General features: G+C 41.2%; 2 protein-coding genes across 2 annotated transcripts in view; one reads left to right on the top strand and one right to left on the bottom strand.

The window, feature by feature from the left end:
- LOC124119031 overlaps positions 1-8,698 on the top strand; it is a 47,688-nt gene extending 38,990 nt beyond the window's left edge. The window contains exons 20-21 of the mRNA XM_048401989.1: positions 6,475-6,522; positions 6,918-8,698. Of these exons, the coding sequence (XP_048257946.1) occupies positions 6,475-6,522; positions 6,918-6,964 (95 nt within the window). The 3' untranslated portion in view covers positions 6,965-8,698. The remainder of the gene's footprint in view (positions 1-6,474; positions 6,523-6,917) is intronic.
- A 3,005-nt stretch (positions 8,699-11,703) lies between these two features.
- Positions 11,704-14,542, bottom strand: LOC124121354 (octapeptide-repeat protein T2-like). Its single transcript, XM_048401846.1, has 2 exons — positions 14,504-14,542; positions 11,704-12,501 (listed from the first exon to the last, which is right to left on the bottom strand). Exons 1-2 carry the CDS (start codon positions 14,540-14,542, stop codon positions 11,704-11,706), a joined length of 837 nt encoding a protein of 278 aa, XP_048257803.1.
- Positions 14,543-27,955: the final 13,413 nt, after the last annotated feature.

Raw genomic sequence — 27,955 nt, 5'->3', positions numbered from 1 at the left:
GAGGTAAGTAGACGCTGATTGAGAACATACATCAACAGAGAGGTAAGTAGACGCTGATTGAGAACATACGTTAACAGTAGAGGTAAGTAGACGCTGATTGAGAACATACATCAACAGAGAGGTAAGTAGACGGTGAGAGAGAACATATGTTAACGGAGAGGTAAGAATACGCTGATTGAGAACATACATCAACAGAGAGGTAAGTAGACGCTGATTGAGAACATATGTTGATGGAGAGGTAAGTAGACGCTGATTGAGAACATACGTTAACAGAGAGGTGAGTAGACACTGATAGAGAACATATGTTAATGGAGAGGTAAGTACACGCTGATTGAGAACATATGTTAACAGGGAGGTTAGAAGACGCTGATAGAGAACATATGTTAACAGGGAGGTAAGTACACGCTGATTGAGAACATATGTTAACGGAGAGGTAAGAAGACGCTGATAGAGAACATATGTTAACAGGGAGGTAAGTAGACGCTGATTGAGAACATACATCAACAGAGAGGTAAGTAGACGCTGATTGAGAACATACATCAACAGAGAGGTAAGTAGACGCTGATAGAGAACATATGTTAATGGAGAGGTAAGTAGACGCTGATTGAGAACATACATCAACAGAGAGATAAGTAGACTCTGATAGAGAACATATGTTAATGGAGAGGTAAGTAGACGCTGATTGAGAACATACGTTAACAGAGAGGTAAGTAGACGCTGATTGAGAACATACGTTAACAGAGAGGTAAGTAGACGCTGATTGAGAACATACATCAACAGAGAGGTAAGTAGACGGTGAGAGAGAACATATGTTAACGGAGAGGTAAGAATACGCTGATTGAGAACATACATCAACAGAGAGGTAAGTAGACGCTGATAGAGAACATATGTTAATGGAGAGGTAAGTAGACGCTGATTGAGAACATATGTTAACAGGGAGGTTAGAAGACGCTGATAGAGAACATATGTTAACAGGGAGGTAAGTACACGCTGATTGAGAACATATGTTAACGGAGAGGTAAGAAGACGCTGATAGAGAACATATGTTAACAGGGAGGTAAGTAGACGCTGATTGAGAACATACATCAACAGAGAGGTAAGTAGACGCTGATTGAGAACATACATCAACAGAGAGGTAAGTAGACGCTGATAGAGAACATATGTTAATGGAGAGGTAAGTAGACGCTGATTGAGAACATACATCAACAGAGAGATAAGTAGACTCTGATAGAGAACATATGTTAATGGAGAGGTAAGTAGACGCTGATAGAGAACATACGTTAACAGAGAGGTAAGTAGACGCTGATAGAGAACATATGTTAACGGAGAGGTAAGAAGACGCTGATAGAGAACATATGTTAACGGAGAGGTAAGAAGACGCTGATAGAGAACATATGTTAACAGGGAGGTAAGTAGATACTGATTGAGAACATACATCAACAGAGAGGTAAGTAGACGCTGATTGAGAACATACATCAACAGAGAGGTAAGTAGACGCTGATTGAGAACATGTATCAACAGAGAGGTAAGTAGACGCTGATTGAGAACATACGTTAACAGAGAGGTAAGTAGACGCTGATTGAGAATATACATCAACAGAGAGGCAAGTAGACGCTGATTGAGAACATACATCAACAGAGAGGTAAGTAGACGCTGAGAGAGAACATATGTTAACAGAGAGGTAAGTAGACGCTGATTGAGAACATACATCAACAGAGAGGTAAGTAGACGCTGATTGAGAACATACGTTAATGGAGAGGTAAGTAGACGCTGATAGAGAACATATGTTAACAGGGAGGTTAGAAGACGCTGATAGAGAACATATGTTAACAGGGAGGTAAGTACACGCTGATTGAGAACATATGTTAACGGAGAGGTAAGTAGACGCTGATAGAGAACATACGTTAACAGAGAGGTAAGTAGACGCTGATAGAGAACATATGTTAACGGAGAGGTAAGAAGACGCTGATAGAGAACATATGTTAACGGAGAGGTAAGAAGACGCTGATAGAGAACATATGTTAACAGGGAGGTAAGTAGATACTGATTGAGAACATACATCAACAGAGAGGTAAGTAGACGCTGATTGAGAACATACATCAACAGAGAGGTAAGTAGACGCTGATTGAGAACATGTATCAACAGAGAGGTAAGTAGACGCTGATTGAGAACATACGTTAACAGAGAGGTAAGTAGACGCTGATTGAGAATATACATCAACAGAGAGGCAAGTAGACGCTGATTGAGAACATACATCAACAGAGAGGTAAGTAGACGCTGAGAGAGAACATATGTTAACAGAGAGGTAAGTAGACGCTGATTGAGAACATACATCAACAGAGAGGTAAGTAGACGCAGATTGAGAACATACGTTAATGGAGAGGTAAGTAGACGCTGATAGAGAACATATGTTAACAGGGAGGTTAGAAGACGCTGATAGAGAACATATGTTAACAGGGAGGTAAGTACACGCTGATTGAGAACATATGTTAACGGAGAGGTAAGAAGACGCTGATAGAGAACATATGTTAACAGAGAGGTAAGTAGACGCTGATTGAGAACATACATCAACAGAGAGGTAAGTAGACGCTGAGAGAGAACATATGTTAACAGAGAGGTAAGTAGACGCTGATTGAGAACATACATCAACAGAGAGGTAAGTAGACGCTGATTGAGAACATACGTTAATGGAGAGGTAAGTAGACGCTGATAGAGAACATATGTTAACAGGGAGGTTAGAAGACGCTGATAGAGAACATATGTTAACAGGGAGGTAAGTACACGCTGATTGAGAACATATGTTAACGGAGAGGTAAGAAGACGCTGATAGAGAACATATGTTAACAGGGAGGTAAGTAGACGCTGATTGAGAACATACATCAACAGAGAGGTAAGTAGACGCTGATTGAGAACATACATCAACAGAGAGGTAAGTAGACGCTGATAGAGAACATATGTTAATGGAGAGGTAAGTAGACGCTGATTGAGAACATACATCAACAGAGAGATAAGTAGACTCTGATAGAGAACATATGTTAATGGAGAGGTAAGTAGACGCTGATAGAGAACATACGTTAACAGAGAGGTAAGTAGACGCTGATAGAGAACATATGTTAACAGGGAGGTAAGTACACGCTGATTGAGAACATATGTTAACGGAGAGGTAAGAAGACGCTGATAGAGAACATATGTTAACAGGGAGGTAAGTAGACGCTGATTGAGAACATACATCAACAGAGAGGTAAGTAGACGCTGATTGAGAACATACATCAACAGAGATGTAAGTAGACGCTGATAGAGAACATATGTTAATGGAGAGGTAAGTAGACGCTGATTGAGAACATACATCAACAGAGAGATAAGTAGACTCTGATAGAGAACATATGTTAATGGAGAGGTAAGTAGACGCTGATAGAGAACATACGTCAACAGAGAGGTAAGTAGACGCTGATAGAGAACATATGTTAACGGAGAGGTAAGAAGACGCTGATAGAGAACATATGTTAACGGAGAGGTAAGAAGACGCTGATAGAGAACATATGTTAACAGGGAGGTAAGTAGATACTGATTGAGAACATACATCAACAGAGAGGTAAGTAGACGCTGATTGAGAACATACATCAACAGAGAGGTAAGTAGACGCTGATTGAGAACATGTATCAACAGAGAGGTAAGTAGACGCTGATTGAGAACATACGTTAACAGAGAGGTAAGTAGACGCTGATTGAGAATATACATCAACAGAGAGGCAAGTAGACGCTGATTGAGAACATACATCAACAGAGAGGTAAGTAGACGCTGAGAGAGAACATATGTTAACAGAGAGGTAAGTAGACGCTGATTGAGAACATACATCAACAGAGAGGTAAGTAGACGCTGATTGAGAACATACGTTAATGGAGAGGTAAGTAGACGCTGATAGAGAACATATGTTAACAGGGAGGTAAGTAGACGCTGATTGAGAACATACGTTAACAGAGAGGCAAGTAGACGCTGATTGAGAACATACGTTAACAGAGAGGTAAGTAGACGCTGATTGAGAACATACGTTAACGGAAAGTTAAGAAGACGCTGATTGAGAACAAACGTTAACAGAGAGGTAAGTAGACGCTGATTGAGAACATACGTTAACAGAGAGGTAAGTAGACGCTGATTGAGAACATATGTTAACAGAGAGGTAAGTAGACGCTGATTGAGAACATACGTTAACAGAGAGGTAAGTAGACGCTGATTGAGAACATACATCAACATAGAGGTAAGTAGACGCTGATTGAGAACATACGTTAACAGAGAGGTAAGTAGACGCTGATTGAGAACATACATCAACAGAGAGGTAAGTAGACGGTGAGAGAGAACATACGTTAACAGAGAGGTAAGTAGACACTGATTGAGAACATATGTTAACGGAGAGGTAAGTAGACGCTGATAGAGAACATATGTTAATGGAGAGGAAAGTAGACGCTGATTGAGAACATACTTTAACAGAGAGATAATGGACCTTGATTGAGAACATACATCAACAGAGAGGTAAGTAGACGCTGATTGAGAACATACATCAACAGAGAGGTAAGTAGACGCTGATTGAGAACATACGTTAACAGAGAGGTAAGTAGACGCTGATTGAGAATATACATCAACAGAGAGGTAAGTAGACGCTGATTGAGGACATACATCAACAGAGAGGTAAGTAGACGCTGAGAGAGAACATATGTTAACAAAGAGGTAAGTAGACGCTGATTGAGAACATACATCAACAGAGAGGTAAGTAGACGCTGATTGAGAACATACGTTAACAGAGAGGTAAGTAGACGCTGATTGAGAACATACGTTAACGGAAAGGTAAGCAGACGCTGATTGAGAACAAACGTTAACAGAGAGGTAAGTAGACGCTGATTGAGAACATACGTTAACAGAGAGGTAAGTAGACGCTGATTGAGAATATACATCAACAGAGAGGCAAGTAGACGCTGATTGAGAACATACATCAACAGAGAGGTAAGTAGACGCTGAGAGAGAACATATGTTAACAGAGAGGTAAGTAGACGCTGATAGAGAACATATGTTAACAAAGAGGTAAGTAGACGCTGATTGAGAACATACGTTAACAGAGAGGTAAGTAGACGCTGATTGAGAATATACATCAACAGAGAGGCAAGTAGACGCTGATTGAGAACATACATCAACAGAGAGGTAAGTAGACGCTGATTGAGAACATACGTTAACAGAGAGGTAAGTAGACGCTGATAGAGAACATATGTTAACAGGGAGGTAAGTAGACGCTGATTGAGAACATACGTTAACAGAGAGGCAAGTAGACGCTGATTGAGAACATACGTTAACAGAGAGGTAAGTAGACGCTGATTGAGAACATACGTTAACGGAAAGGTAAGAAGACGCTGATTGAGAACAAACGTTAACAGAGAGGTAAGTAGACGCTGATTGAGAACATACATTAACAGAGAGGTAAGTAGACGCTGATTGAGAACATACGTTAAGAGAGAGGTAAGTAGACGCTGATTGAGAACATACGTTAACAGAGAGGTAAGTAGACGCTGATTGAGAACATACATCAACAGAGAGGTAAGTAGACGGTGAGAGAGAACATACGTTAACAGAGAGGTAAGTAGACACTGATTGAGAACATATGTTAACGGAGAGGTAAGTAGACGCTGATAGAGAACATATGTTAATGGAGAGAAAGGTAGACGCTGATTGAGAACATACGTTAACAGAGGGATAATGGACCTTGATTGAGAACATACATCAACAGAGAGGTAAGTAGACGCTGATTGAGAACATACATCAACAGAGAGGTAAGTAGACGCTGATTGAGAACATACGTTAACAGAGAGGTAAGTAGACGCTGATTGAGAATATACATCAACAGTGAGGTAAGTAGACGCTGATTGAGGACATACATCAACCGAGAGGTAAGTAGACGCTGAGAGAGAACATATGTTAACAAAGAGGTAAGTAGACGCTGATTGAGAACATACATCAACAGAGAGGTAAGTAGACGCTGATTGAGAACATACGTTAACAGAGAGGTAAGTAGACGCTGATTGAGAACATACGTTAACGGAAAGGTAAGCAGACGCTGATTGAGAACAAACGTTAACAGAGAGGTAAGTAGACGCTGATTGAGAACATACGTTAACAGAGAGGTAAGTAGACGCTGATTGAGAATATACATTAACAGAGAGGTAAGTAGACACTGACTTAGCATGCCTGAACTGAAATACATTGGGTCATTGTTCCCAATACTCGCTCTCTATATACCAATGACAATTTATTGTAGCATGAAGTGAAAGTGTGCTAGACTTTGCTTGGTATTTTAGCTGAAAGTTAGTCGAGTTTCGATGTAATATACATGGCTAGTTACATTATAACCTTCGGATTTTGATTTTGCCTTCCCCATTACTCAAACATATAGCTCGCTCTAACACATAGCCTGCCTTTTCTTTCATACTTCAGGAAAAGAAATGGAAATGAGAAGAGCTGAAGGACAGGAGTATGATGCTGGTAGGTCGAACAAGTAGACCTGAGGTTTGAGTTTAAATAGAATGATTACTGAAACAACACTACAATTTTCTAGATTTCACATATGAGAGTTTCAAAACAATTACATCAATAAACATGGGTTTTTGTAAACTCATCTGTGGCACTAAATTTATCTCACTCACTCACTCACTCACAAAAAGACTATTGTTGACCTACTAAAGGCAACGTTGTTGCTGTCACAAGAGTAATGATGCCAATATTGAGAAAGAGAGGACTGGATGAGGGGAACCGAACACGGGCCTTTAGGCGAGACAAGCGAACTCTTTAACCATTAGGCTACCTCACTGTCCCTTTGGTCTTGTTGAGTTGCACTTCTACTAAAACTAATACAATTCACCATGTTGTCTTCCTCACAGAGCCCATCTATCAGAACACCAGCGGCAGCAACCAGTTGGCAAAATAACTATTGGAGGTTTTGACCGGGGTGCCTACCTGCGATAAATGTCGCAACTATAGAGTAATTTCAGAATATTGTACATAGTTGTTATTAATAATGTATTATGTGCACATTTTGTAAAACAGTTCTGAATTACATACACTGTGATGTTTGTAATGCCAATCCTCTTATATTCTTGTCATCCTGATCAGCCTGTTATGATACACCTACAATAGCTTGAAGCTCACGCATAAAAATGACACACGCTTGTTTAATGTTTTCGAGAATGTAGTGTAGTTTTATACTTTTATTTCACTTTGAGTGTGAAGATCATTGGCTCATCTTTATTTGTGATGTTGTAACATCCTGATTGATGTATTTCCTGGTTTAAAAATACACATCATATTAACAGAAGTAAAAGAGGGTCCAAATCCTCAATATTTCTGAAAGTGCTATAGTTATTCTCATACATGTACATGCCAAATGTGTTAAGCCCATTTAAGGTGTCCCCCGCCGTGATATCGCTGGAATATTGCTAAAAGCGGCGTAAAACCATACTCACTTACTCACATGCCAAATGTAAGTTCCTAATAGCTTTATGTAGCCTCAGTGTTCCATGTTAATAATTAGAGGCCATTGCTGCAGTGTCTGTTGTGTTATGTCTTCATATCTTCCCACTGTATTACACATTATATATACTCACCGCCAAAAGAAACATGTTGGTCACTAAGATTGGTTTGATCCACAATGACCATACTGGTATGTTCATGTCCATGTTCATGTTGTGTGAACCGATGCTCATGAACATGTCAAGTCATAGATCCATAACGCGAGATACATCAATTGTCTCGTACAGAGTAGGCACGTAAAGTTTGGAAGTTCACGTGCAGCATACTGTTGTAAGAATAAAGACATTGTATGGTTACATTTGACTGATCGTTAGTCTTGTCTTTACTTGGTACACATTGGAAACATATCTTCTCAACTCACATGTGTAGAAGGGTGGGATGTGTGCGGGTCTTCAAACAGAACAACATTAACTGGTAACTTTTGATGGGAAAATAACCTAGCTTTTGTTTAAAATGGGTTTGCTTCAAAAACATAATTTAGGATATTAATATTCAAGACGTGAAGTGACAAAATGTTCCGAATTAGAAGGGTTGGCTGTGTGCGGTTCTCCAAAATTCACAACAATAACTTTTAACTTTTGTTGCGAAAGGACCTTGAATTTTGTATAAAATGGGTTTGCTTCAAGGGTATTATTTAGGATAATAGATTTCAAGATATGAAGTGGATAGTGCCAAACCCCGTTGCAAGCCAAAATGACGTACTTTCAGTCAAGATGCTCCGACTTAGAAGGGTAGGCTGCGTTCTCCAAAAAGCACAACAATAACTGGTAGCTTCTGCTGGGACAGGAACTTGGATTTTGCTTGAAATGATAATTTTTGAAAAAAATAACGGATAGTTTTGGTTCTCAAATATGACCTGGATAGTGTCAATCCCTGTTGCAAGGCAAAAAGGATTGTTTTCAGTGTTCCGAATAAGAAGGGTGGGCTAGCTGTATGCGGTTCTCCAATAAGCACTAAAATAACTTTTAACTTTATTTTAGAAAGTAATTAAGCTTTTCTTTAAAAATGGATTTGCTTCAACAATATTATTTAGGATATTAGTTTACAAGATGTGAGTATAGTGCCAAACCCCGTTGTTAGTCAAAATGGGCTGTTTTCAGTCAAGATATTCCGAGTTAGAAAAGTTAATATATGCCAAAATTAGAAGGGTGGGCTGTGTGCGGTTCCAAAAAAACACAACATAACTGGTAACTTCTGTTTGCCAAATGGAAATTTGCTGAAAAATGTTATATAAAGTTTTGGTTTTCAAGATATGAAGTTGATACTGCCAAACCATGACATCTTGTGAAGCCCAGCGTCAGAAATAGATTTCATAGTTATTTTAAAATAATAAAGACTTAAATTTCATTCTTTAAGAAAATAAACACTCAAATAATTTATATCAAAATCAATACTCGATTTTAATGCAGGAAACGATCAACGTTTGCCGGACGGTACAGCTTAAGACCAAGATGTTTTGCAACCACAGCAGTTGTTTCCCATTTCATTTGGAGTTTACCCTGGGTTCTGTTTCACAAAGCGATCTTAGTGCTACGTTGATCAATATAATTCATTTATTTTGACTTAAAATTATTTGGGGTATTTTTATATATATATTTATTATGAGTCCTGCTTTCATGATGATAAAAAAAAGAAAATGTTATTTCTTAATTACCTATTATCAGTAATTCTTCATTTCTAATATGGTAAAATAAAAATAGTTTGGATGTAACTGTGGCAGTAAAATGACAACGTAAAAATACAAGGTATAGATATATTGTAAATATTTGTATAACTACTGAAATGATTATTGTGATGATTGTGCTTATTGTTTACATATATCCTATCTATTTATGTTTCACACACAATAAAGTAGAGTGCTTGTCAAATTCACATTCTTTCTTGTCATTCACAAATATGGGAAAATTCGATTTTTCACTTAGTAACATGTTTTGGTGTTATGGTGTTAAATATTATGGTCAAAAGAACATTTTTTTATAATTAATACACATGTGCTCACCATCTTCAGGAACAAAACAAAAACAAAACAAAAAAGGATTGCATGAAATAATCATAATTTTACATATTAAATTTTTCACTGTGAAATTAGTTTTAAAGAGAAAAATTCGTTTAACAATATTACAATTCATTGATAGAGAGGAGAAGATTAACCTAGCAGTAATCAGCTGATCAGTTGCCTGAGTTGGTATTTATAGAATCTTGCCTGCTCAATCCTGCTGACAGTTCCTTGGGCCCTTGTTTTTCGTGAACAATCTGTTACAAAAAGGCAATATTTAATTTCCTCACATTTGGGTTTATTACATCAGTTTCTATCGGACAAATAAAAGAATAACGTATTTACATACAACCCCCAATGGTGACCTATTTAGTGTTGCGCATTGAGAATGATAGTCACGGCGAGACGAATGCAAATAAAGTTATGGGCCGAGTAATCCAAAGCCATTAACAGATATCAATTCACATTAATATTTCTCAAAACGTTACTCTCATCAACTTTTAATAGTTAACAAAGAACATAACATTAATGCTAACAATGCTGATGTTGAAGACACAACATCACAGACGTTGATGATACACCACCACAGACGTAGATGATACACCACTGACGTTGAAGACACAACATCAATGACGTTGATGATACACCACTGACGTTGAAAACACAACATCACGGAGGTTGATGATTACACCACCACTGACGTTGATGATACACCACTTACGTTGAAGACACAACATCACGGACGTTGATGATACACCTCTGACGTTGATGATACACCACTGACGTTGATGATACACCACTGACGTTGATGATACACCACCACTGATGTTGAAGACACAACATCACGGACGTTGATGATACTCCGCTGACGTTGATGATACACCACGGATGTTGAAGACACAACATCACTAACGTTGATGATACTCCGTCACTGACGTTGAAGACACAACATCACGGACGCTGATGATACACCACTGACGTTGATGATACACCACTGACGTTGATGATACACCACCACTGATGTTGAAGACACAACATCACGGACGTTGATGATACACCACTGACGTTGATGATACACCACGGATGTTGAAGACACAACATCACTAACGTTGATGATACGCCACGGATGTTGAAGACACAAAGTCAAAGAAGTTGATGATATTCCACTGACGTTGATGATACACCACCGATGTTGAAGACAGAACATCACTGACGCTGATGATACTCCACTGACGTTGATGATACACCATCACGGGCGTTGATGACACACCACTGACGTTGAAGACACAACATCACTGACGTTGATGATACACCACCACAGACGATGATGATACACCACGGATGTTGAAGACAAAAAGTCACGGACGTTGATGATACACCACTGACATTGAGGACACAACACCACTGACGTTGAAGACACAACATCACGGACGTTGATGATACTCTGCTGACGTCGAAGACACAATACCACTGACGTTAATGATACACTACTGTTGTTGAAGACACAAAATCACTGACGTCGATGACATAACACCACTGACGTTGATGATACACCGCTGCACACCCTCTTCTTCCTCCTCCCTCCCTCCCTCCTCTCTCCTTCCTCCTTCTCGCCTTCCCGCCTTCCTCCTTCCCGCCTTCCTCCTACTCGCCTTCCCGCCTTCCCGCCTTCCCACCTTCCTGATTCCCGCCTTCCTCCTTCTTGCCTTCCCGCCTTCCCGCCTTACTCCTTCTCGCCTTCCTGCCTTCCTCCTCCTTGCCTTCACGCCTTCCCGCCTCTCCGCCTTCTCGCCTTCCCGCCTTCCCGCCTTCCTCCTTCCCGCCTTCTCGCCTTCCCGCCTTCCCGCCTTCCCGCCTTCCCACCTTCCTCCTTCCTCCTTCCCGCCTTCCTCCTTCCCGCCTTCCCGCCTTTCCGCCTTCCCGCCTTACTCCTTCTCGCCTTCCTGCCTTCCTCCTCCTTGCCTTCACACCTTCTCGCCTTCCCGCCTTCCCGCTTTCCCGCCTTCCTCCTTCACGCCTTCACGCCTTCCCGCTTTCCTCCTTCCTCTTTCTCCCCACCTGCCTCCCGCCTTCCCGCCTCCCCGCCTTCAAGCCTCCCCGCCTTCACGCCTCCCCGCCTTCCCGCCTTCCTCCTTCTCGCCTTACCACCTTCCTCCTTCTCGCCTTCCTGCCTTCCCGCCTTTCTCCTTCTCGCCTCCCCGCCTTCCTCCTTCTCGCCTTCCCACCTTCCCGCCTTCCTCCTTTTCGCCTCCCCACCTTCCCGCCTTTCTCCTTCTCGCCTCCCCGCCTTCCCGCCTTCCACCTTCCCGCCTTTCTCCTTCTCGCCTTCCCTCCTTTTCGCCTCCCCGCCTTCCCGCCTTCCTCCTTCTCGCCTTCACACCTTCCCGCCTTTCTCCTTCACGCCTCCCCGCCTTCCCGCCTTCCTCCTTCTCGAATTCCCGCCTTTTCGCCTTCCTCCTTCTCGCCTTCCCACCTTCCCGCCTTTCTCCTTCTCGCCTCCCCGCCTTCCCACCTTCCTCCTTCTCGCCTTCCCACCTTCCCGCCTTCCTCCTCCCCGCCTTCCCATCTTCCTCCTTCTCGCCTTCCCACCTTCCCGCCTTCCTCCTCCCCGCCTTCCCATCTTCCTCCTTCTCGCCTTCCCACCTTCCCGCCTTCCTCCTCCCCGCCTTCCCACCTTCCCGCCTTCCTCCTTCTCGATTTCCCACCTTCCCGCCTTTCTCCTTCTCGCCTTCCCGCGTTTTCGCCTCCCCGCCTTCCTCCTTCCCGCCTTCTCGCCTCCCCACCTTCCTCCTTCCCGCCTTCCTCCTTCTCGCCTTCCTCCTTCTCGCCTTCCCGCCTCCCAACCTTTCCGCCCTCCCGCCTTCCTCCTTCTCGACTTCCCGCCTTCCCCCCTTCCTCCTTCTCGCCTTCCCGCCTTCCCGCCTTCCCTGCCTTTCCACCTTCCCGGCCTTTCAACCTCCAGCTCCCGGACTTCCAGGCCGCCGCTATCTTTGATTTGTAGGATGCCCCCTTAGAACTGGACGTGCCGCATTCTTGGAGGTGCACACCCCCCACCCACTCCCCCCCCCCCCCCCCCCCCCCGAACCGGAAGTGACGCCATATTGGATGCGCACGCCTCACGGAACTGGAAGTGACGCCATCTTGGATGCACAGGTCTTTTGACCAAGTAGTTGGTACCAGACTACTGCCCCAACTACTAATAGATATTAATGCTTGAAAAAAAAACCCAATAAAACGTAATTTGCAACGTCGTTGTTACGTTGTGGAACAATGTAACGTAAGAATAGCATTGTCGAATAAAGTTACAATGTAACGTAATACTAGCGTTGTCATAGAGAGACACAATTACGTTCTGAAAATTTTAGTATTAAGAGATGAAAATTCAAACAGCGAATATATAGAAAGATAATGCATTACTTTGTTGGTATTCTGACAAATTCAGGTTGATTTTGATAATGCAGGTGTTTGACGCAAACAAATAAAATAGTTACATAATATACGTCTAGTGTAGGGATAATATACCATAATATTTGGTAGGAATAACTGTTACTAACTTTCTTCACGTAGAGTAAAACAGTATTCTCAATCATACGCTTAACTGTATGATTTTTCCGTGAATGCATGTAGCATAATAAAAACCATTGTTAAAGAAAGGAGACAATTCAATTTTAGCTTCAGCAGTGGTTCAGTCTATTGTATTTGATAGTGATGGCAAATAAAGCTTATATATGATATTTGATATGACTTATAAATATATAACACATTCAGCAAAACTATTGACAGTGAAATCGTTTGGATTTGGAAGTGGGACAATCTGGCTTAATAACCTGGGCTGCACTGGTACTGAATCATCCCTGAGTCGTTGTTCACATGTTGTTATCATATGTGATGAAAGTGAGTTGGCATGAATACATTAACGTTTCTATAAAGTTAATTGTTCAATGTGAAGTCATTTAAAACTGAGATGCCTAAAATCAGCAATCTGTGTTTAAAAAGTTGCGATTGAGCTCCTCTCTATAAAAAATTCAAAGAGCGTCATGTGACTCTTGCTCAAATGCTGCTTGATCAAAGTTACAACATCCAAGGCCTCATTAAAGCATTCGAAACGGTTTATGGTGGACAGCTGGAGGGCGCCTCAATGACAATAATAATGGAATGAGCTATTTTGACTTGTACCATCTATTTCCGTATCTTTTCAAGTGAACAATTTACTTCCCTTTGCGTGTGTTTGTGGCAGTTGTCACCAGTGGGGAAGCATATGCTGTGTGTTTATAAATCACTATCAGATTGTGTTAATAAAAGGTGTTCGACCTGTTATCATCAAAATCTGATAGTGATTTATAAAAAAACCTGCTCATTTTATCGTACATCAACTGGGCTTTGAGCAGAGATTTCTTATGGCTAGGTGAAGGGTTTTGTTGCTCTTATTGAATCATACAATTCTTATCCGGTAATGCCATTCATTGTACTTAGGCAATGCTATATGAGTGTACATGGTTCAGATGCAGTGAGAAGGTAAACCGAATAATGGTGACACTGTTAAATACGATGTATTTGGCCTGCTGGATTTCTCTCACAAGGTAGTATAACTCAACTGCGGGGGCACTAAACCCAAGTCACTCACTCATTATATCCGAGTGTGATTGTGAGTTGAAGTGGGTTTTGACTCCAGATTATTGCACTTCTATGACTGGCAGGTGTGGAATTGTCTGTGTCTGCTTGTACTAGTCTGCGACTAGATTGATGCTGATTTTATAGTGCCAGCTCATTGACATACCACGCCGAAGTTTTAACATGAATACCCCACTCAGGCAAAGTATACTGACTCTGAGCCGACCAGTACTTGTTTTAGCCTCTTAATGCCGAGCACCAGGCAGGACAACAACAAGTACCATATGTTAAGGATGTTGGTTTGACACGCGAGGGTATTGAACCACCGACCTTCTGTTCTCGGGGCAAACGTTCTATCCACTGCACCATGGAGACGGTCAATGTTACCAGCATTGCTCATGTTTTCTGGTGAATCTTAGCTAAAATTAAGAAAACAGAGCAATATTGTATGACACGTGTTCATTTCAACTTCCCCCTCCCCCTCCTATAGTTTAAGAGCTTTACCCTTTACTTTCAATCCTTTCCTTTGAGGAATATAAGACGGTTACTCTAATACTAAATGTTCACAGTATGCAAAGGCACCCCCGTGCATGGTAACAAACAGGGTTAGTCATCCTGTTAATAATGACAACAATTAAAATTTGAAAAAGACAGGGTCACTTTTAATTTACTGAATAGATAGATGTACATTTGAAAACATCAACCAATCTCACACAAGATCATCCAATCACAGGTCTCTCACTCTACAAACAATCTTTCTCTTCCAAAGCAGCCTGCCGAACGACTGTTTGTTTGTTGTTTAACCCCACACTGAGCAATATTCCAGCTATATGACGGCGGTGGTCAAACGACTGAATCTTTTTTGGTGTAGTAGTAGACATCCTGTAGACTGGCGCCAGCACTCTCACAGTTGCAGAGAAGTCCTTTTTCAAACCACTTCAGGTAATGTACTTTTCACTTACTTCAATGAAAGTAATATGTGAATACATGTGAAAGTGAATAAATTGTCGACACCAGATATACAAACTTTACCCAGCCTCGTCATTTAGTTCAAGGAGAATATTCACGATGCCCTTTTGTACAATTTGGGGATAATGATGCATTGTACATTACCTGGTTGGGATGTTGACATCTCTCGATGGCGACAATTGTGCAGAGTTACAATGTGGTTATCATGTGGACAGACTAATAAGCAAGCTACCAATGAGCTTAAGAGAGGAGTTTCATCAAACACTGTACCAAGAAAGATGTGATGGAACGACACTCAATTCAATCCAACACAATGCAAGATTACATATAAAATAGCGATCACAATAGGGAACTGCTACCCGAGGATAAAAAATGTTTAATGAAAATTGCCAAGAGCTTTTGGACATTTTTCTGCGAAATATGGTTCATCTGTAGCCGATGAGGGCAGGTTGCTTTCAACAATGGCCGATATAGATGGAGGCCGTACTCGAATCCTCTAACTACGTCAGAGACTAAAGTCATCCGCGGTAATTTTAGGCACAGGAATATATCAGATTACATAACGTCTTGCACCAGAACATTGGATACATGCTCAACTTTTTGCTTCCAAATGTGCTGATTTTCACGGACAGTGATTTCAATTACACTATAGAAAAACCCTGTGGACTGATCCAATGTTGGAAACTGTCCTGTTTACCATGATTGTTTATGTATGACACTCATATGTAACATACTTTATTTTCCTGAACTATAACATCTATTACAAACTCTTTTCTCTCCAGTGACGAAAAATTTGCACCAACTCAGCGACTAGCGTACATCTGCCGTAACTGGTGTTTCAGTTCCCGAGATTTCAGCATTCTCACTTGTATAACTTGTTATTAACACAAACACCAGGTATCATCACTGTTTGATACTGATTCATAGGAATATTACTGGTGCAGACTGAGACGAATGTTTTATTACTATGTATAATGGGACTTGATACTGTGACCCTTCTATTGCACCATCTGCTAGACAATGGCAATGTTCAAATCACACGTACAAATTATAACGCACTTTGTTCATTATAAACTAACTACAGTTGTGTGGGTTAATGAAGTATAGTTATACATTACCTGTCAGTAATTATCGTAAAACTGTGCTGGCAAATATCAAAATATACTTTGCCCATGTTTGTATGATATGGGACATAGATAAATTAATCAATTCATCCGGTCCCCTCAGTTCCTTACAAATTTACCGTCGACTCTCTTATTCGGACTTTTTACACTCTCGGCTAAAGTGACGGATCAAACAACTAATTTACTTTTGACAAGACACTGTCTTAATCGGCCTGGGCCAGACGGGACTAGATTTCTTTATCTAAGAAATAAACGACGAGTGGGAGTTGTTTATTGTACAATAAAACACTGCAGGGAAAAGTTTTATGTCGCAAAACAGATGCGTTGTCAGTTTGGACGCATGGCCCTGTAACGTGTGACTGCAGGACTTGTCTCCCTTGTACAGTGCTTGTCTTGATTGCGAGCCCACTCTGTCTCACTGCTGCGATGATGTTGATTGACTAACTGTGTGACTGTGAAGCTCGCAAGCGGCTACACGCGGCTTGTCTTGCGTGCCTGAAACTGACAGAGTCGTCTCCCTTGTGCCGTTCAGCATTTAGACACTTTGTTGATGTGTTTGACAATCACTCGTGTACCAAGTGGGACGCAAAAACACCTGACACTGCAGACCAGAGAGGTCAAGCGTGTATACCGTATATATAGAGGTTATCACGCGAGTGTGTTTGGGGATGGTAAATATCCTGCATTAGGAATAAACATTGTATTTAGCGAGCCTTGGCGAGCTAAATACATAGTGTTTATTCCTAATACAGGATATTTACCATCCCCAAACACACAAGCGTGATAACCTCTTTATCATATAATGTCATTCTTTAATTCTGTGCTTCAAAATCGCTTTCCCTCTCTCACAAACATTACCGAAACATTGCGAGTTTCCTGAATGCGCGCATTAATATTTATTACGTCACAGGGTAAGTGATGTGTCAGTCGGACAGTGACAGAAACCAATATAGTTCCAACTGAAATCTATTTCTTATACAGTGGCGAAGCAACATATACGCAAAACAACAACTGTTTTTAATTGCCTTTCGCGGCAATCCATCGGTCTGTCCGCTAGAGTAACTGCCCTTTGTCAAAGGGAAGCTACTCTAACCCTAGTCAATGAGACGTCACGGCCACGGTCAGACGTTGTTGACAGTCGGTCGGTCCTGTCATAACGTTAAGAAGTGTAGTCAGATGTACACACAGCGACAAAACGAAACAAGGTAACAATTCAAACATATTTCGGCCAAATCCAATCTTTTTTAATTTGTGGAGAAGGTTTCAAGCTGCAGATATGGTTACTGATCCCGCTTGGCTAGGCCTCGTGCCCTCGCAAAATTGTTTCGAAATTTATATCGCCAAAGTTGCCAAAACTTATGAAATGCCTTAGCTACGTCACAGTTGGACACTGATTTTCAGTTTATAAGACTGTTATTTTGATAATGATAGCAATTATCCCTGTAGTTTATCCATATTCCCGATGGTTAGTTCTGACTCGATCGCCGAATGACAAGGGCGACGCCATGTTTGTTTATAAACAGTAAAAGTAGTCCCTACTTGACCTTTGATATTTGCATCTTTATCCGCATATGACCCCAACGGATATCGTTTTTATCCGTTTGCTTTATCCTGCCGAGAAACCTACCCATTATATGATAAATGACAGTATGTGGCCTGTGTAATATCATCACACTGTACAAACATATTATTTAGATAAAGCGGACTGAGATAGCATAATAACTGATGTATACCTTATACATGACAGTGTGTAACCTGTGTAATATCATCACACTGTACAAACATATTATTTAGATAAAGCGGACTAAGATAGCATAATAACTGATGTATACTGTATACATGACATTGTGTGACCTGTGTAATATCATCACACTGTACAAACACATTATTTTGCTAAAGCGGACAAAGACACCATACAACTGATGAAAACCGTATACATAACAGTGTGTGACTTGTGTAATATTATCACACTGTACAAACATGTAATTCTTCCTTTCCAAGCAGTGACAAGTTTTCAGATGTATGCCCAAATTGCAGAGAAAACAAGACTGCAAATTGGCACATAGGGTTCGTCAACAAAAACACTCCACACAATAGTGTCCAGTATTCTCTTCAATATTTTGTGTTTATGTAGGTATAAACCAATACAAAGTATGTCACGTTTTCTGAAGACTGTCACATCAAAGTGTCACATCGGTTTGATCTACCCGGTTCAAGGAACATGTGCAGATCGGTTTTATATTATGGATTTATACAAATTGTGCACACCAGTGTTACTGGCATGTGTTTTGTCAGTTCTGCGTCTTGTGAGAGAACCGCGCGCCCGGCATACCTCGGGACTTGAGAACAGAATACAACTCAAAGCTAACATGATAGCATAATGATGATTTGAAGACAATTCTAGTATTTACATAACGAAGGTGTGACAAATGTAAAGTTCACTTTAATGCAGACATGATATATTTACAAAACTGTGACCGATTTTTTTTTCATTTTACATTATTATTACAATTGAACAGTTTTTGCACTTTAACCATCGATACATCTTTTGAGCTAAAGTAGTAGTTGACATTTCGTTTTTTGTTTCAACACAATCAGTAAACGGGCTGTCACTGGATTGTGTGGCTCAGACTCGATTGAGTGTTTACAATCCGTCGCCGTCGTATGTCAGTACTGCTGTGCGGTGTCAGGCAACAAATATATTTCATTTTCCTGCAAATTGTGTGAGTGACGGGTTCTACCTGTAGAGCTGGACATGCAAACCCTTTTCGAGAACACCTGGTGTCATCACTGATTTTCAAGATCCATTCATATAATTTTCCCAAATATTTTGCCTTTTGCGTCCGCTGGAATCTGCCTCGGCGGATAATAGACATTGATTATAGTCTGGCGTTGACGTTTTAAGTTTAATAATTTAACAGTCTCAAATATTTCAACTTGAGTGAGAGAGGTCCTTACGATTATTAATAGTCACATCAAAGTTTATATCCTTGCACGTGTGTTTGTTGTGTTTGTTTAACGCCGCACGCAACAACAGTCCAGCTATATAACAGATACTCACTGGAATGTCTAGTCCAGACCTCCGTCACATCGCTGGAATATTGCTGAGTGCGGCGTTAAACAAACAAACAATCAAATTCGTGAATATCTTGTCAAACGACCGAATTGTCATACTCAGGCCGACGCGCCTGTCAGCGCTTTTTTCAATCGGTCAAAGTCTTATAACGGGGTGCTGTTGTCAGAAATACAATACAGGCTGTCTTGTCTTTTCTTTCTCCGTGAGCCGGCGTGACTGTAGTGCACGCGCTGCCCGAAATACACGTGGTTGAAACCTGACACGACACACTAACAGAAGCTTGGCAATATACACTCATAGTCGATCAAAACACAGCCAACCACACTCGTGCATGCCTGCGGGGTTCCAAAGTGTATAATCTGTTGCTTTATGCGCTCTGGCAGTCATGTTCGTGAATCGCTTGTCTGAATTTGGTCCTTATGTCATACGGCAGTGACGCGGCTGACTCATACCCAATCTTGTCAGTTTGAGGATATTGGCATAACTCACTGGACTTAGACGATATCAAATAATACATCACAGAATTTAAAAATAATACAATCAATTGCATCACTTAGTCTTATCAGGATCCGCTGTTCGGATATATGTTCAAATTCTGTGTATGCACAGATTTTTTGTCTGTCAACAGAATGTCGACCCTCGGTTTTCATCAGGTTGAACACCGTCTGAATATGGCCGGCCTGTCTTAGTGATTTCTCTCACAGCCTTGTTTATCTGAACACACACACCCATTATATCCGAGTGATGAGGTGAAGTGGGGTTTGACATCACTTTCTTGATTATTGCACTTGTATAACGACTAGCTGATACGTGTGTGTGTGAGTGCGTGCATGTACTAGTTCAGCCTGATGCTGATTTTTATAGGGCCAGTTGAGATACCATGCCCCAGTTTTAACCTGAAGACACAGTATATTGACTCTGAGCGGACCAGTCCTTGTTTTAGCCCCTTAATGCCGAGCACCAGGCAGGAAAACAACAAGTACAATCTGTAAATGATGTTTGGTTTGACGCGACTTTTACCCTCCTATAGCTAAAGAGCTTTATCCTTTATTTCCAGATCCTTTTTGAGGAATCTAAGACGGTAACTCAAATATTGAATGTTCACAGTATGCAAAGCCATCCCCAAGTCCATCTCGATTATCTAGTGTATAATGTTCTCCAGTCTATAAGGGTATTGTTTGTTTGTTTAACGCTGCACTAAGTAATATTCCAGCTATATGACGGAGGTCTGTAAATAATCGAGCCTGGACCAGACAATCCAGTGACTGACATCATAAACATCGATCTACGCAATTGGGATACAATTCATCAACAAAATCAGCGAGCCTGACCAGCCGATCCCGTAAGGCGCCTCGTAGCACAAGCATGGGTTGCTGAAGACCAATTCTATCCCGGATTGTCACGTGTTTCATTCTAATATTATGCTGGAAATCACTGCTTTGTTGCTGACGTGACGTGAAGTAACCGTGACGTCGACATCTCCGTCTCTCGCTCATGAGTGAGTTTGGTTAAAGGCCACCCAGCTGACTGAAACCACCCGTGCCCCCTGTTGGTAGTTTTTTGACTGGCTGGCTATTTGTGGCGTGCTGCTATCCAATCCAGATGAAATCGAAACTATTGGTTCATGCTACTTTTTTACCATAACAAAATGGAGATATCATGCACTGAATAATCACCACAATGCACGCTTTAACTCAAATGTACCCTGGCTTGAAATATGTATGAGGAATTTAGCAGATTGTAGAGAAGAAAAGCATACATAATCTGTCAACAAAACATTTGTATGACTTTACAACAATCTATTATAGCTTAAACTTGACGTGTTCTGTTTTAGGGATGATATTCAAGGGAATTTGGTGCGTAATTCATTATTCAAACTAGTTTGTAAAATCGGACTTGGAAATGTTCACACGTTGCCAAATCGTTCTAGACTTGAGTTGGATTGGATTTCAATTGCTAAACATTCGGCCCTAACACTACCCCGCCAAACAATGCTATAAATACACCCCATTGACCTTTTTCACACTTTGCTATTTCCGGTTTGAAAGTGAGGCTTGGAGTGTATATGGTGGAGGCTGGATAGTACATGACGATGTCAACAAGGCACTCTATCGGGACAAACTGACAATTTAACCATTCCGATAATGTCACAGAAACATTTATCGAAAGTATTGAACATGATTCTTATTCATATCATTGACAAACTAGTCTACTGTTATCTGATCTCCTTGCTGATTTTTAGCAAGTGAGTCAGGTCATTCTGTTGTGATTTCAATTTCCGATAGGCCCTATCCATGACCACCTGGTCACTCCCAGTGCAGTTTATAGTAGATGAACAGACTTAATACAAATCCTACAGGAATCGTGTAAAGAATCATTCATTTTTTTACACACCATTAACCCCAACTACCTTTTATTTGTTTTAGTCAAAGCGTGAGTTTGAATACCTTTGTGAGTAGTATTTGAAAACGAGTAGAAAATGTTGACCTTTTGACCATATCTAGATGGATGTCTGAAATTGATGTGTTGATTATATTTATGTTATTTTAACATATTGAGAATTTACAATCATAAACGAATCAGAAGTTAGCGTCAGTTGTGAATTGATGTAAATTGTAATGGAGTATATTACTCTCCTATTATATATTCGACCTCGAGATCTACTGGTGCTGCTGTGATTGTGAACAGTAGTTAATTAGATTGTCAATGTTGACAGATTAGATAGCATGAGGTTTAATATTTCTACTTATCATTACATGGAGGGTGTGTACACAATATTACTACCAAAATGATATTTACTTTTCTGTACAAAAATAATCATGTGATGAAATAAACAAAAACCCAACTAGTTAGTAGCCAGTATATGTTCAATCTACATGTTCCATTCGAAATAGGGGCCACGGGTGGCCCAGTCGTCTAAGGCGCCGCGATTCGCTCTGCAGAGTTGCGTCCCCTGGACACGCCAGAAACCTATGATTGTGGGTTCGAATCCTGGTTCACCCCGATTATGTTTCTAGGTTTGTCAGCATCATACCCGTGCTCGTGGGTTTCACCGAAGTGGTAAACGTCTGAGACCTGCATCACTTCGGGCTTTCCTTCCACATTAAGCTGACACGCTGCAATATAACTGGAACTATGTTAAAAGCGGCGTTAAACCCAACTCACTCACTCACTCACTCACTCACTCACCCATTCGGAATATCCCCCGTTTACGTTTTCGAGGCATGATTAGAAAACATTCTGACGTTCACTTTCCTGTTCTGGTAAGCGACACCTTGATTGGTCGGATGAAATGTTATTCTGACGTGACCCGTAATAGGATGTCTTCAGATCCTTGTTTGGCCATAGCGAGGACTATACTACTGTCTGAAATGCTAGAAAATGCTTCTCTGGCTTCATTTAATAAATACGAGTCATAGGTCTATAAAATGAGCATATATCAAAATAACGCGAATTGACCTAATCTAGCGTGTCCTAACCGACATTGTGATCACCCTTAAAATGTACATTTACAGGTTAAAGGATAATTAACTTGGGAAGTATTCCTGTGGTGTATACATGTATGAAACGGCAAATATCACCCGAGTTGAGGGTGGTCTCAAAATATTGCTGTCGTTGAACTTAATTGACATGTGCGTTGACGGGATAGAAATGTAGGATATGTACTGCATTATATTTGCTTGAATACACGAAGGAATGGTTAAAAGCTATGAAAGGGTATGAGTATTGGAAGGTTGAGGTATTGGAATCAAGAAGTATTTGTTGTTCTACAGATGGTATCTTGAGGTAATGTATATCTCCGCTGACGTATATGAATCTGTACTTTGGAATGTTGTGTTATGTCTTGCCACGAGCCATTGCCAAGATAGGTACAAACAGGGTTGAGCTCACAATGTCTGACTGGCGTACGTAAGACAACGTGACAATGTAATGCCGCCAGCACATGTCTTGTCGTTTATGAATTTCTTATTCAACCGAATTGTCATGGGTTGCGGTGTGCAAAACAATGACACGATTACCTTTACCTGATAGTACAATGGGAGCTTTTTGTCCATCTGCCGATAGCCACATGTAGTCAGTAGAATGATTCATCAAGGTTAATTATCTGGACGCCCTGACTGTCGATATGTCAATACGTCTGTTAAATCTTTTATCCTTATTTTACAGGCAAAAAACATTTTTCTAGCCTTTCCGACAGACCAGGTTTATTTGCTATATCTGATTTATCAGTTAACAATTGATTCCAGTCTTTGGGATGGTGGATGCTTGATTTAGCACCTTTACCTTTTATTTTCTGAATCATAATCAATACCTTGCACGTAGGCGTCCGTGAATATATCTTGGATACATAATTTTGCAAAGATTGACGTTTGTTTTGTTTGAAATTGCGCCGGGTTTTAGCATTTACAACTTTAAATCTATTGATATTATGGACCTTTGGATGGTGTTGGACATATTTTACAGCCCTTTTTTAGCTTGTTAGCATATATGTTGAACAATGTTTTACGTTTGTGAGGATCTGAGGAGGACTTCGGAATACATTCATCAGCTATTTTAGTAAGTTCATCAGAGAAAAGTTGTATTGGGTCGGGAAAATCAATAAAAACTTCAGGTTTTTGTTTGTAAGAACAAAGGACTTCATATAATGCCCAGTTGGCTTTAGTTAAATGTCATTGTGATTATGGAGGAACATCAGATGGTGTAACAGATTTTAAAATGATAGGAAAATTGTCACGTTCACAGAGGTCATCGTGGACAGACAATTTAAATTCATTACATACACTTGAATCTACAACTGACAAGTCCAGACAAGAGTATGTTCCAGTTGCAGGATGAATATACATGTGAGAACCATCATCTAAAAGGCATAAATCATTATTTAAGAAAAAATCCTCAAGTAATTTTCCTTTAGTGTTGGTGACATTACTACCCCAAAAGTGGGTTATTATCATTCAAAACTCCCATGATGACACATGTTTTGGGGAGCTGGTCATACAGTCCCTGGTGATCAGACTGTTGAAGAGAATAGGATGGCGGTACATACAACGGACACAAAGTAAAAACAATGTTAAATGTTATACGTACTGCAACAGCCCGAAGAGGGGTATTGAGAGGAACAGGACTGTGAATGATGCCCTGCCTCACCATAACAGAAGATCCTCCAGTTGCTTTATCACCCGAAGGGGAAGAGCAATGGTAAGAATCATACTGTCTTAAATCAAAGTTATCAGTAGTTTTGAGGAAGGTTTCTGGTAAACAGAAGCTAAACCTAAAAAAGCTAAACGCTGTAAGTCATTAAAATTATACCAAAGCCCTCTACAATTCCACTGTGTAGAAATTTGAGAAATAAGGGAGGTTTAACAGGTGATCTGGGGGAATATCCACTCCGCCCGATAAGCTGTGGAGTGACATCCATCTGCAGATGTGCAAACGGATTATGAACCTCTATGGAGGTTGTACCGCAACATGTTTCAGTCCCCTTATTTTTTTTTTCTAAACAATTTTCCCCTTTTTGTCAAAATGGACTGTTGTAGATTCGTGTACTTCCTGGTGTGGCTCTGGTTGTGTTTCAGACAGAGGGTCTTTTTGTGTCTCAGGCAGAGATTTATTTTGCGACTGAGGCAAACGGATCAATTGAATCTCTGTCTGTGTTTCAGAAGAAGCAGATTCTTCACAAATGGAAAACAAGGGAGTCTGTTTGTCTGAAACCCAGGATATGGCTGTCTGACAGTCATTATCTACTTTGCAGATAGAAGAGGATGCTCTGGCAGAAGAAGATTTCGAGGAAGGATTTGGTGCTGACAGTTCTGCAACAAGTTTCTTAGCCTCAGAAAATGACATGTTATTCGTGTACTTTATTGCATCGATTTTCCTTTCTCTTTCAAACTTCGGTCATAATTTCGAAGATGAAATGTGCTCACCATTGCAGTTTGCACCCTTAGTAACATTTGTGCAATCGGTGCTGTCATGTTTTTCACTAAAACGGGAGCAAACTGGAGAGTTTATACAGAATCCGGCACCATGTCCAAATCTCTGACGTTTGAAGCAATGGAATGGACTTGGTACAAGAATATCCACTCCCAGGTTGAAATAGCCGGCTTTGGTAGATTTTTGAGGTTTCAAAGAGCAAATGTGAAAAGGTAAGTATTGATTTTAATGATCTTGTGATGTTCTTTGCTGGTGAATCGTTTAACTGCGATAACACCTTTAGGTTTTAGCTCTGCCACAATTTCCTCCTCAGACATGTCTGACAGACATTTGGAATGATCCCGTACAATACCCTTGCACAAATTCAGTGATCTGTGCTCAGAGACAACAATCTCTGTATTTGCAAAGTAATGTGCGTTGAGCAGATTTATAGATTGTTGTCTCCCAGCACATTCTACCAGTATGGAACCACTACGGAGACGAGTGACGTTTTTGACGTTACCACAAATTCCCTCTATTGCCTTTGAAATAACAAAAGGGTTGACCTTGAGTTTCCATCTATTCTTTCCACAACCAGAAATCGTGGCAATGGACCTGGAATTTGTCTGATATTTTCATCATCTGATGATAAAACAGCATCTGTTTCTACATGTCTTCGTTTAGTTTTGGAACGAGAATCAGCGGATTGTGGGTTAGACATGATGAAAGAAAGAAGATGTGACATCCCTGCTCCCTCCCGCCATCAAATGTCAACAAGGATGGTGTCGCAGTGGAAGCCAGGCTGCAACACCAGGGCTGCCTGAATGCTATACTTCAGAAATAAAGACATGAAAAGCTATGAAGACTACAAGAAGTAATGTCAGGCTTGTTCCACCCAAAGTGGTGTGTTGGGCAAAAGGAACACCTGTTCCTGGCTCCAGTGCCCTCGACCACCAAAATCCCGTCCTCAACCGACACAGGGGCGCAACCCACAGCAAAAGGGCTTCCCAATGTAGTCGCCTCGTACAAAAAGCAATGGGCCGGGTGCTGAGGACACATTCTACCCCGGGTCCACACGGGGGAAGAGCGATTAGGTCTACCCAATAACCACCACGTGGAGGTTGCTCTTCATGAGTGTCTGCGTCAATCAGTTCAACAGCATGCCAGGATTAACAGAAGTGCAAAGAAACAATGTCATAGCCCACTTGCAGGCAGGGGATTCCCGATCAGCTGTAGCCAGGGTTTTCAATATAGTGCCCAGCACCATCACAAGGCTATTAGATTGGTTTCAACAGCATGGGTCAACACCCCCGCCTGCTGCATCCGACTGCGCCACCTGAAAGGACGACCACAGCCACATCAACCGCATCCCAAATACCCGGACTGTGCAGAATCTCAGACCAGAGTGTACAAAACAATTTAAGGGCAGCAGAAAGACGCATTACATCGATATCGATACCATCGTCAACAACATCATCAACAACGACTGCATTGGTGTTGTTAACAACGACTGTATTGGTGTTGTCAACACAGGGTATGACCTCAAATGCGATGGAGAGATGTCTGGTTCTATGACAAATCAAGATTTCTCCTCCATCGAGGAGATGGAAGAGCAAGGGTCTACAGAAGACAGGGAGAACGTTAAGCCGGAAACTGCGTACTGGAAGTGGACATGTTTGATGAGGGTGGCGTTATGATGTGGGCGGCTATCATGGCAGGACAGGTTTGGTTCATATCCAGGGCAACCATACGTCCATACATCAACGAAATTCTCCAACCACACGTCCTCCCAATTGCAACACGTCCTCCCAACGGTGTATTCCAGCAGGACCGCATACAGCACGAATCACAAGAGCCTGTCTTCATAACAACAACATTAATGTTCTCCCCGCGCCCTCCAGATCCATGGATTTAAACCGGATAGAGCACCTGTGTGATGATTCGGATAGACGACTACGCCGACGTCAACCACAACCCCAGACATTGCAGCAGTTGGCTTCTGGGTTGCAGGCCGGGTGGGCTACCATTCCCCAGGATGTGATTCTCATACTCGTCTCTTACATTGGCAGGAGATTTCAGGCCGCTATTGATTCCAGTGGGGAACTTGCGTGTTATTGATGGTAGCTGACCTTCACCTTGGACTTTTTCTATGTACCGATAACTGAGCTGACTACAATCACTAAGTGTTCTCTCCACAACATTTTGGCTCAACACCTTGAAAGCTCGGATAAATGTATTTTCCAACCCCACACAAATCTGGCTTTGCGTTTCTTTTTTTGAAGAGTATATATTAAAGTTACTAAATGGTGATAATACCTTTGACTATTACTGCGTTCTTTGTATCAAAGACAATATTCTGAAAAAAGTGATCCATCCTGTTTTCTATTGTGGCGCAACATGCATACCCGTTTGCCCCAGCTGGCCTTTTGCCAAACACTTGAGTCGGGCCGACCTCCACGGTAACTGTGAGCAATGGAAACGAAAAGAGTTATATTTCTCAGTCTTGTGTTGTTGTGTGGTGTCAGTGACGTTCATGCTGACACCAGTTTGGCCACATCCTGGCCACATATATCAAAGCAGGGAAAGGATACTTGTTAATATCAAGACTTTAACGTGTGTTTGTTATCACTGAAAAAAGAACTAGCTTACACGTTCATTCCCGCCTTGATAAAGCAAGTGAAACAAGCATTTTCTGACATTCTATTA

This window comes from Haliotis rufescens, unplaced genomic scaffold (assembly GCF_023055435.1).
Source record: "Haliotis rufescens isolate VD_foot unplaced genomic scaffold, xgHalRufe1.0.p SCAF_24, whole genome shotgun sequence".
Classification (NCBI taxonomy): Eukaryota; Metazoa; Mollusca; class Gastropoda; order Lepetellida; family Haliotidae; genus Haliotis; species Haliotis rufescens.
This window is presented reverse-complemented; position numbering and strand designations above follow the sequence as displayed.